General features: G+C 38.5%; 1 protein-coding gene across 2 annotated transcripts in view; it reads right to left on the bottom strand.

Moving 5' to 3' along the window:
- Positions 1-563: 563 nt before the first annotated feature.
- The window catches only part of syt14a (synaptotagmin XIVa), a 38,854-nt gene continuing 27,218 nt past the window's right edge, over positions 564-12,199 (bottom strand). The window contains exons 6-8 of one of the 2 annotated variants that reach the window (XM_063908027.1): positions 11,893-12,082; positions 10,702-10,758; positions 564-7,434 (exon numbers count right to left, since the gene is read on the bottom strand). In XM_063908027.1, coding sequence (XP_063764097.1) covers positions 7,121-7,434; positions 10,702-10,758; positions 11,893-12,082 — 561 coding nt within the window. In that variant the 3' untranslated portion in view covers positions 564-7,120. The remainder of the gene's footprint in view (positions 7,435-10,701; positions 10,759-11,892; positions 12,083-12,199) is intronic. The other variant, XM_063908028.1, reaches the window with a different exon arrangement.

Raw genomic sequence — 12,199 nt, 5'->3', positions numbered from 1 at the left:
AGTCAATTGGCTTGAATAGAATTCCAGTTAATAGATTACTTGAATGTTTTTAGCTCTAAGTCTCCCTGATGTCACATTGATAATATTATTCTGACAGCACTTTAATGCATTCTAACACTTTCTTTAGAAGGGCTGTGTTAAAGGGAAGGGTTGTGTGTTGGAGATCTGCTCTGCAGGGATGTGACCGACAAAGAGGGGGGGAACGAAGCCCCTCTCATCTGTCATGCATTTCCCCTTTGATTCAGCAGCAGCCACTGAATCTTATTTTCCAGTGTTTGTCCCCCTGGGCGCTTTGTTCTGCGTTCAGCTGCGGAATGTGCTGGAGAACACAGTTAATTCTTGAAATCTCTGATGTTGTTTCCTCTCCTTTTACCTTTGTTTTCCGAAAGCTAAAACTACCACTGAAAGATTCTGGTTTGAAGCAAGACGGCACAAAGCAGGGGTGTCGATTCAGTCAGACCTACATCACGACAAAGTGTTGGGAGAAAATGTCATGCAAAATATCATTTGTTCATGTCATACCATCGCTTTTTTAATAAAGACAAAACAACATCAGTGTCCAATATGGGGGAGGAGGGGGGTGAAAAACACTATTACCTTTTTCTGTAAATAAAAGTGCTGTTTTGATTTAGATGGAATTTAGGCTCAAATAAAAAGGAATAGTTGATATAACATAATATATAATATATATAACACAAATTCTTTCTATTTCTGTACCTACACATGAACTAATGCGACCATACAATTCAAAAATATTTTTCCCAAAATATTTGTTATTTTTTACTTTCAAAAGTTCCTCATTCTACCCCAAATACTTTGGTATTAAATGATACAGCACCGTCAGTCAAAGTCACCTCATAGAAGTTGAAGGTTATCTGTTTCAAACAAGAGAAAATCTAAACGTATAATATCATTTTAGGTCAAATTTGCTAAACACTGCCAAATGCAATAATTGCTCCACCTGTTGGTTGTTTTGTGGCAATATGAACATTTAGGAGCTGAATAACTGCATCAAATGGATCAAAAGCACAAAACCTTTAAAAAGACTGTATACAATGTTGATGTTAGCTAATATCAACCCTAGTGTAGTTGCTTTATGGTAAATGTAAGTATGTAAACACACAAATATGTTATGAAATGTGGTAGGACAAACCACACCCAAACAAGTGATTTTTCTTTTTCTTTAAACAATAATATCACATATAAATTCTCTCTATCATACATCAATTTTACAAATCAAACTCAGCCTGAAGTACAGAAGAAAAGTACAAGTACATTAAGACACTGTGACACCTTTTGAAAAACAGTAAGGCACCGATGCCGCCTGTGGCATAGGTAGTTTCCAAACTAAAAGAAAAAGAAAAAAATCACCAATAAAAACCAGCATTTAAAAGCAGGGGAATATTCAAAACGTGTCAAGGAAATAAAGGCAAAAAACAATAGTGCAAAGCATAAAATATTTTTTGTAAAATGTTATTAATGGAACATCTTGGGTGAAAAGGTTATCAGGAAAAAGCGCTAAAATCCTTTAGAAGCGAGTCTTTGTGTTTGTAGGTACGGAAGCAAAAGGAAGGCCATAATAGTCTGAATTTGAAATGCAGCTGATTACGTATTCTGAAAATCAACCACTGTTGATTCCTTGACCAGAAAAATGTTAAAAATGCTGAATGTAAAGTACTGAAATGTATTGACCGGTATTTCTCAATTATGTGGTTGTGGGTATACATTTGTTTGCATGTTTGGTTTGAGTTTTTGAATTCCAAAACCTTCCAAATGTTTGTTTTGTCTGGGGTCTTCAAAAGGAGGTATTATCAGCTAAAAGATTGTATTTTGATTGTTTCAATTTTGGTGTCTGAATAACATCTAGCTTTTTTGAAACTTAAATTTAAGTGCATTTTTTTGTCTTTTTTTGGAGAAAAAATGTCCATTTGAAAATGTCCATAATCCAAACACACATTCAAACATTTTTACACTTGTTTTAAAGAGCAATTAGAAATTCAAAATGTTTTGAAGCTTTGCAATCAGGGGTAATCCAATGAACTACATTTAAGTTTCAGATATTCAGTTTCTCAAAGAAAAGTCATTTTGGCCTATTTTAGCTTCCGTACATTGGTAGCTAGACTTAGTGTTAACGTCCAGAAAATAAATGGCATGTTAAACGCCACTAACTAAAGGATGTGTGGTGCTCTAAGGAAAGTGCGAGCCTGTATTTTGAATCCATTTTCATTTTATCTACCATAATTTCAATGTATGAAAAAACGTACATATAAATTCTTCACTGATGATATTTTCTTGACTGTGGAGCCTGGCTGCCATCTGACACCCACTGACAGTGTGAAAGATCACACTCCTTCTTTCCTGAACACCTTCTGTTGGCTCACCACCATCACTCCGCTTTTTTCAGCAGGCTGTTGTATGGCGAGACATAAGAATTCATTTACTGAAGTCATATCAAATGATCCCGGCTGATCACATAACAAATAGTCTATGTGGATTTTGGATTCAATGATATGATGTACATGTTAGCTACTGCCCCGCTATCTTTCACACGGTGTGCTTCCCTGCTGTGCTTCTGTTCCCGATTGTTACAAATCATCAAAGGTTAAACACTTTGTAAGATTGTTTTGATTTGAGCTCTCTCGTTACATTGCTTCAGAGAAGGGAGTTAAAAGAGGACACTGTTAATTCTCCTCTACGGAAAATAAATTAACAGAATAAACAGCAACCCAGAATAGTATTGCTCACAGGGGACTTACATCCACAAATACAATTCTTCCCTAGTATAGATACAAAAATAGATAAGAAAACATCTACTGTATATAAAGTATATGGCAGACAACCAGAAGTGGGTTAATTTGTGCACGTTAATTAAATTCAGAAATACTAACACCCAACGAGAAAAAATGCAGTAACTACCTATATCACAGCCCTCCCGAACTCAACCTTTCCTGTCAACACTCACATACACACACACACTTGGTAAACACTGCACAAAGCAAGCTTTCACCACAACCACAGGCACAGTTAAGAGTATATGTATTTTCTGTTGTTTGTAAGTGAAATGAAGTGAGAAAGTAGCCACAGCTAAAAATACCTGTAGATATTCTACCAGTTTGTCAATGCACACTGTGTGTATCCCCTCCTGTGAGTGTGTGCTTTCTGGAATTATGGATGCAGGTCTGTGTGCTCTCAGGTTGTGTCTGTGTCTGTTTTTGTAACGTGTCCACTTACAGAAATGTATGAACTGACTAAAACATAAGGCAAGGAAATTCTGTGCGTGCAGCCACAGTACTTATTAGCACCAGAGCGGGTAAAACATTAGCAGACATGTTCTTCTCACATGTACTGCTGTGATATATCAGCAGCAAGTTATTTTTAATTCAAGAGAAATGTCATCGATGTCTTTAAAACTGCCGCTGACATTCTCTGTGATGTTTGACTGGTGGATTGAAACTCAATATCGCACAACCACCAAAGTAACTACAACGATCATAACATGTCTGTTCACGCTTTGAGAAAAACATTGTGAAATGCTTTCTGATGAATTACACTTTTTTTCTGATAAAGATATTGTTTTTTAAAGATCATTAGTGAAACACATCTATGCTTATTTCTCCTCAGCAATCGCTGCTGTACGCCATCGAAGCACCAACCGTGTTTTTTCCGATAAATAGCGTTTTCCTTTCTAGATAAAAAAATAGTTTTTCAGAGATCATTAGTGGAACACATTCTGAACAAATCTTTACTTCTCAGAAATCAATGCTAAACGCCAGCGCAGCACCAACCGTGACTTTCCGATGTTTGTTTTCAGATAACATTTCCGTTCGTTTTAGCTGGGTCAATTGTGTGATGTTTTGCCGTGTTGACTGAAAGCGATTCATGAAATGTGGTTGTTCAGCTCAAGTCTTTGTATTATTGTTATCATGAGTTCCCTGAAAGCCTATCCAAAATGGCCAGCACTTTCATGGCCTTTAAATTACGAGATCATGCCCCTATCCCGAGAGTTCTTCTGGCCAGTGGCGGTGCGTCAATAGTGGGCGCTTGGGCGCCGCCCACCCTGACTTTTTGAGTTAAAAAACGTTATATATAAAACATAATTGAAATAAGAAATGTACCGTGTTTATGGGTTAAATGTGTATGGGAGACCACTGTCAAGAACCGCTAAAATGTGTCCGGACATAATATATTGCCATTCGCCTTTTCTGAGAATAGGCAGGTCGGCTACCGTCCGTGGGCGCCGATAACATGGGAGTCTATAGGAGAGCTTATACTTTTCTCAGTCATTTTAGCAAGGATAGCTTTTCATTGGGGGATGAAACTTAGATCTGTGGGCGCAAATCTTTGCGCCCACAGCCAATGGCATTGTTTCTTAGTTCAATGTGACATTCTTAGATACGCGATTGGACTATTTCGGCGAATCAGCATCGTTATCATTCCCTAACCACAAGCGTAAAGAGCAGCACCGTAGCTAGCTGAAACTTAGATTGAGTGAATATGACGACATCGATGGCTGAGAACTCCGTGCAAGCTCTACTTAAAACACCGTTTCATCGACTATCAGATGTCGAAAAGAAGAAATTGAAAGACTTGGGACCCGAGCGTCCGGATTTAAACATTCAACAGACGACCACTGATCGCGGGAGAACCTACACTCGGACTTTCTCCTCAAACTTGTATGCTAAGCGGAATTGGTTAGCTGGTTGTACAGTGAGCAATGCCTTTTTTTGTTTCCCTTGTCTGTTATTTCAAAGTCCTGGGATTGAAACACTTTGGACTACAACCGGGATGAAGGATCTAAAGCACTTCACACAAAAATGTAAGAAGCACGAATGTGGCCGCAGCCACCTAACCAACTGTCTTAAGCTAAACCTCTAAAAAAGTGCTATTTAAACCGTGCCGCCCAACTGCGCCCCCCCCAAAAGAATGTTCACCAGCCGCCACTGCTTCTGGCTATATCTTTGAATTCAACACATCATTTGCAGGGAGCATTTTGGGATGTGGCGTATTTAGTTTTATAAAAACTAATAATGAAAACCTTTCTACGATTTAGGACACCATTCTCTACAAAGTATAATCACTTGGTGTAGTATTGTATTGTTACATTGACAACATAGTGATTTACCTGATTTTTATACAAATTCAATTCATGAAACTTCTCTCACTGTTGTCTTCCCTGTATGGTCAAGGTGGTTCGTTTTTGTTTCTAGCCAAAGAGCGAGTATAGTGTGATAAATAAACCCGTTCTCATTCTAAACGCATCATGTGTTGGACCATTTGGCGTTGACATTTAACAAAATGACTAGCCCTACGTGTCAAACTATGAAGCCTTACTATGGTCACAGTTTAAAGCAGGTGGTGAATAATGTGAATTCTAACAAAAACTACTTGGTGAGGTTTAGCAAAACAATATGGTTAGGGTTAAAATAAGAACATTTGTTACGTAAATTACTTTACGTGATTTAAATGAAGAAGTCACAAAGACTTGACAAAACTGTTTCTAGAACTTGCAATAAACTTCTAATATTGCCGCAGATGGGTTAAGATTGATAGTTAAAAGCCTGATTTCTTTTATAGAGTAATAAAGGGTTCCGTGTGCATCCATATCAGGGTAATGCAAAACGTTTTTTTGACCGCCTGAGAATGTGATCTGGCCTGGATTGATACATGACGAACAAGGTAGCTAGCAGCATTCATGGTAGCTTAAGTTAGCCCCTTCTCCTGTTCAAATAGAAGAAATTCACACTCAAAGTCTGAAACGAACTAGTGTTGTTTTTTTCTCTGAGGCAAAGCATGGCACAGGTGCTGCCCTGTGTACTGATGTAACAGGAAGTTGCTACAATCAGCCAGCTAGTCAGGGGTTGGAAAAAGGTTTAAACCCCTGAACACTTGATAAAAAAACATTTGTCTGAATCAATAAATATTCCTTTATCACTAGGCAAAAGTCTCAGTTAAAGGGAAAGTGTTAAGATTTGGCTATACCCAGAATGCAACCAACTGAATACCATTCCCCTAACCCATGCCTTACGAAACTGTGGTATAAAGGACGCTAAGTGCAAATCTTAGTAACTCTGAGGTCCTTCAACCTTGACATAACTGTACTTTAGGAGCAACAAATTCATGTAGTAGTGGCAGAACAACAGTTTTACTGGCATGTCGGAGAACTATGGCGGCCTTTGTAGAGCCATTGTCCGTTCTTGTACATGGCGATGCAAAATGCCGGACTCAATTGAAGAATTGCCACTTGTAGATACAAAGAGCTCATTCTAAGCTTACGAAAAACCAAATAATTCCTACTGTCAGGTGATTTTACACTAATGAAAACATAGTTATAAATACTATACTTGATTTGTGTCAGTATATCCCCTGAAAATACACACTGGCCCAAGAAAGTATTAAGTTAGCCACTGAAAAATGTGGGCGTGGTTTGTTTGAAGTCCTGGTAACAAAATCATTGGCTTTTGGTTAATTATTGCCTGAAATCACTTTATTCTAAGTATGCCACCACCACTTTAAACCAATAAGAAAAACAAGTGGGTTTCATGGAAAGTAGAAGTAAGGGGACTGAGATATTACATCCTCAAAGACTTTAACAATGGTGGGGCAAAGTCTATTCCAAACGGGAAATAACTTTCTAGTTTTAATTTGAAAAGTCCAAGTTCTGAATTGTACATTTAGAACGATTTTCTTGGTGAACCTTTAAATTCATGACAAAGTTTTAGTAAATGTGAAGAACAAATGAAAAGGTGTTTCAAATTGTAAACCTCTAGTAACATTACAGATAATCCTGGTTGTGAGCTCGAGGTCTGTATACACAGAAGTATCCCTCACAAATGTACTCAGAACCTGCTCTTTGAAACAGAAGCTTAAAGGTCATCACTTGGCAGTCCTAGAAATAAATCATATTACTAGCCGTACGACTAATCAATGGCTGTCAGCGATTCTACAAACAGTGCCATGAAAATGCTTGTATTGTGCAAAGCAAAAGTTTTTTGTGTCTTTTCCTTCACCACCACTGACTGGTTCCTTGGACGTGTTTCACATTCATCGATTCCAGGTATCCATTTCTTACCCATCTGGAAATAAAATGCTCTTTCCAGTTACCCTCTCTCTTCACTTGCCGTTAGGACTCCAACAAACTGTGCCAGCGGCAAACCTGCTGTCCTTTAGACTCTTTCATCAGAGTCCAGTGTGTGAGCTCCTCCTCTCCGGAGCTGTTGAGGCCGAGCGAAATCCATCCGATCATCTCCTTACGCTTCATGCTGCGCTTGTTGTAGACGGAGAGGATGAGCGTGACGTCCGATAGCTGGAAAAGAGCTACCTGGAAGACAAACGTCTCTTTGTACGTTGGATTGGGCTGTCCTCGACAGATGGATGTCTTACACTTGGACATCTCGTGGCCCATGGAGTTCAGTAAGGTCAGCTTAACATATGTATCTGAGCAAGAAACAGAAGTAGAACATTAAAGGGGAAATTATGTAAACCCTAATGGCATGTGTCAACATAATGCCTTTTCCATGTTCTTGAGAAAAAGTTTAAAATGTCTTTCTTCCCAGCACACCGTTTCACTGTCTGGCCACTCCGAAGTACTTTGTGTATTTTAGACAGAAACTGTCATAACAACGGACTGTCCTCCTTGCTCTACGGCTGTGTAGAACATTATATAGTAGCTAGGGCTGTCAATCGTTTCAAATACTTAATCGCGATTAATCACATGATTTCCAGTTACCTCTCGATTACATTTTAAATCGACCTTAAAGAGATGGTTTTTTATACTCTTATCAACAAGGTAGTGGAAAAATAGGACTGCTTTATACAACATGTATGTTATTATAATTGCATTAATCCGAAACAAAGATAGCTATAGCCACAGTTTTTTAAATGTATGCTACTTTATTCTTCTACTATACTTTATTCTTCTAACGCTGGTCCAAAACATGTGTGGCATTAAAGGAAAGTTGTGTTCACACGTTATTAAAGCAGCCCTAATAGTGGCACAAACAAATAATAAAATCCAAAGGGAGCATGCTAATTTAAAACATTAATGATACGTTGACGAGATATCCTTGTTCTAGAAACCATAGAAAAAGATTTCTGCAGAGGAAAGGCGCTATGTGGAAACAGGTCCTTAGACATGGTTTGAAATGTATGGCACCTGACTTGAGTACAGGATCATTTGTGCAAAATCCCAATGTTTCCTCTTGGTGTTCTCTTTCAAATTAAAGCATTACTGCACTCTGCAGCTGTGTTTCCTCTGCAGCAGAGTGTGACCCATTTTCCCCACAAAGCATTTGTACTTGTAATAATGTCACTGCAGTCGGTGTATACCATCATGACCACATAGGAAGCTGGGTTTCTCCTGATTAAACACGAATCGCAGCTGCGAGTGTTCCTGATAACAGAGCGAGAACTCAAAGGGTGTGAACGGTGTTACTTCTGTCTTGTTGCTATGCAACTACTGTACGTCTAACCTGAAGTAGGAGATCATGTTAAAGATAAAAATGGACTAGAAAAAAGTTAGTAATGCCTGTGCTGAGAGGATAAGGAGCCTCTTCTAAAACAGATGATGTAGCTAAAATTAATGATCCTCATCAGGAAGCCCTCCAGGAGCTGCTATTATTTCTCTGACTTTCACATAATGTCAGTGTCATGACATACATAGAGACTTTTAGAGCCCACGGCAGTGTCCCAAAATGTGATGCATGCCTGCTGCAAACAAATGAGAACGTTCAAATACATATACCAAGTGGCTGATGCGGAATTGAAATGCATCACAGCAACGGTATTAACACACATTGCGCAATAAAGGAAATCTAGCTTTAAAAAAATCAAACATAAAACATACTTTTAGGACATGTTTCACATACTAGTAATATTGTAGAGAGCTGTAATGTTACTGATAATATTCCCAAACTGGTTCCCTTCAATTTGATTGTAAATCAGTGCCTATTCCGGAAAAAATCCCTCCCAATAAATCTCGTTCATTTATCCGCTACGAGGAGAAAAGCAGAAACACCGGCATTATCAAGTGATTTAGCCTTCACCGTTTCCTTTTTCCACTCCTCATTTCCATGCCCAAATCATGATATAAACTGAGGCAAATCCAGCGGAAAGTAAACGAGGCGAGACTGGCAATCACAATGGCTCTTTGAGAGTGTTTCGCCCCTCGTCTACCGCCGCACTCCGTAATAATGCTGTGTATTATGTTCCCGTCTAAGAGGGAGTATAAGGAATGAATTGCCGAGGCTTTCATGCCATCGAGTGCCAGCTGCCTTCCAACGCCTAGCTCACCGCCTCGAATCACACATTCAGTTGCTCTCTTTGACATAAAAGCACAGTGGAAAAAATAGCCTTGATTTCTTTTTTGACTGCTGCTGAATGGGCTCTGTAGAGCTGTGGATGTCTTAAGTGGTCAGTAGCGGTGATGCCTGGCTCTTTGGTATTGTTGCTGAATGAGAGGGGGCTGCGACTGATGATTAACTTGACTTGTCGCCTCCGTACTGTTTTGAAATGATAGAAAAAAGGAGCTCTGAAATTGCTCTGCATCTTTCACCACGCTCTTTCCACTTTGTAACACAGTCAATCAAGGCCTTCATGAGGATTTTGCACAAAGATTTTTTTTCCCTGTTACCAGATGTGACTATTTTCTAAATGCAATTTGGATACGGAATGTGGATATGCTATTCAGGAAAGCACAAACAATATCAGAATCTGGCAGATAGTTATTAGTCACATGAATAAAAGGAACGTTGCAATTAAAGGCAGGACAGTGCAGTGTGTCTTCCAGATAAATATGTATCTCTTTTCTGTTTCAAATGCTGCAAGCAGAACTGAAAAATGTTAAATTATACCCAAAGCATGCAAAAGTGTGCTGTTAGAATAAACCAAGCAGTGGATGACGCACAGCATTTCCTTCTAGCTGGAGTTAGCATCCTAAGTGTTTCTTCTGAGGTACAAAATAAAAGAGTAGCAGGCATCACAGGCACGAACACAAGAGTAGCACAACACAGGTAGTGAGAGTGGGATTAGGGGTTGTGGTTTACAATACATCCAGTACACATTCAAGAACCAAGGAACAGGGTCTACACCAAGCAGCTACCTTCATGGATAAGTGTTTAAAGAGGGTGCTAATTTAAAGCATGTAAATGTAAAGCTATGGTTCCCTTTGTCCCTTTTTTACAAGTAATTTGGATTTAGTACCATATTTTACTTTCAGAAATAAGCATTATGTATTTTTGACAAGGGTTTGATCAGAGGAAATTATACAACTCTCGTGTTTGTATGCTATATAGGCAGCAACAGCCAGTAGACTGTTAGCGTAGCTAAAGGAAAAGCTAGGAAAGCTAGCCCGACTGTTATTAATTACACGCCCACCAATAACTCAAAAGCTCAAAATATGGTATCCCTCATGATTAATACATCCCAAACTAATAAATATACTGAGCTGCATTTTTACATTGGTTAAGTTGACATAGCTAGCTGTTACCTCTTGTTCCCAGTCTTGGTATGCTATGTAGCTTAGCTTGAGAGTGTTATAGAGTGGTGCAGTTAAGTCCAGATAAGTAAATGAAATATTTATAAATGCAAACTGGATGTATTACAAATGGACCATTGGAAAAACTGTTGTGTTTGATGGTATCCATGAAGATAGTATGAAATGGTCGACAGCGAAAGCATCTCACTATGCGGCAGGGACAGACTCACCTCTGATTATATAAACCTGTCCACCTATCAAGTGTTTTAGACAACAGAACAGCCCGTCTGACAACAAGGGTTGGACAGCAGTAAGGAAAAACAACGGACCAAGATGTCAAAAAGGTAGTAGGGTTAGAAATCTCAGGAGCACACATGACAGAAGATGCAAGGAAAGAGAAACAGGGTCATTAGGCCAACAACATCGCACAAAGTTCAACAGGACATGTTTGAACTTTGACCCCTGAAGACTGAGCAGTAAATGAGGGGAAAAGGGATCAAACCGGAGGGAAACTGAAAGTAGGTAGAGCACTAACATAGGAATATGTTTTTTACTTCTTGCTGGATCATTCTTAGTTGAATTAATGAAAGCGAATGACATTAATTTCTGATACATTTAACACAGATTTTTCACGTTAGCTTTAACCACATATTTTATCAAGCATAATTCAAGCTCCTTGTTTTTCTGCACTAAAAAAAACTGAAACGTTGAATTTAATTAAATGTATTATGTCATCAGATTTCACATAACCGTATTAGGTTAGTTGAAACGAATAATATTACATTTACGAAATCTATTGATATAATACATTTAATTAAGTAAATGTTTCAGTTTTTTTTATTGTAGTGTGAGAGAACCGATTCCAGAGAATTTATACTAATTCCAAAAAGGAACACATGAACATTTTACTGACATTTAGGTGGATCACTCCAAGGGTTTTCACAAAAAACATGTTAATAACATGTTTGGTTTGCTCATCTGTAAAAACAGCACATTTTGATTAAAGTTTGGTGTAAAAAAAACATCATAATTGGATGTTACGTTTGGTATACTGTGTATAACATTAGTGTTGGCAAAAAAACTAAAACGAGCAAAACTGCATTTAAAAAAACCTCTGTTACAAGTGAAGTACCAAAAGCTCTGGCAAAATGTAACGGCCCATTTTAGAATCATATTAAATCACTGGATTCGGATTATTGATGCATTAATGTTTCTATCACAGTTTGTATACTTCGGCTGGATATACTCATAAATATTTGTCAAAGTGTATTTATTAGTTGATTTATATGTTGTATTAGCTAATAATCGGAAACTGCAAAGTTACTAAAGCTGTCAGATAATCTGAAACAGATTGAAAAGTGATTTACCCTCTTATCGCTCTTTTGGCAGTGACTGAAATAAAAACGTTGTAGGGTACTTACTGGGTGGCTTGTTGGCTGCCAGGTTTTTGAAATGGATGCCTTTGATGATCTCCACGGAGAGACGTCCTGTCGTGGCGTTGTACACCAGGCCCACGAGGATCTCCGGCGTTGATGTCTGACTGACAGACTGGAATGATGAGGCGCTTTCACTGCACGTCATATCGGAGAGGCTGACCTGGGAATCACCACCCTGGAAATGTTTGCAGGCATTCAGAAAAATGTTCACTGGTATGAAAAAGAATCCCACTCTAGGTTCCCTTTTCTTGCACAAAACATGAATGTTCATTAGTTTCCATTAATATTTTGG

This window comes from Eleginops maclovinus, chromosome 19 (assembly GCF_036324505.1).
Source record: "Eleginops maclovinus isolate JMC-PN-2008 ecotype Puerto Natales chromosome 19, JC_Emac_rtc_rv5, whole genome shotgun sequence".
Taxonomy (NCBI): Eukaryota; Metazoa; Chordata; class Actinopteri; order Perciformes; family Eleginopidae; genus Eleginops; species Eleginops maclovinus.
This window is presented reverse-complemented; position numbering and strand designations above follow the sequence as displayed.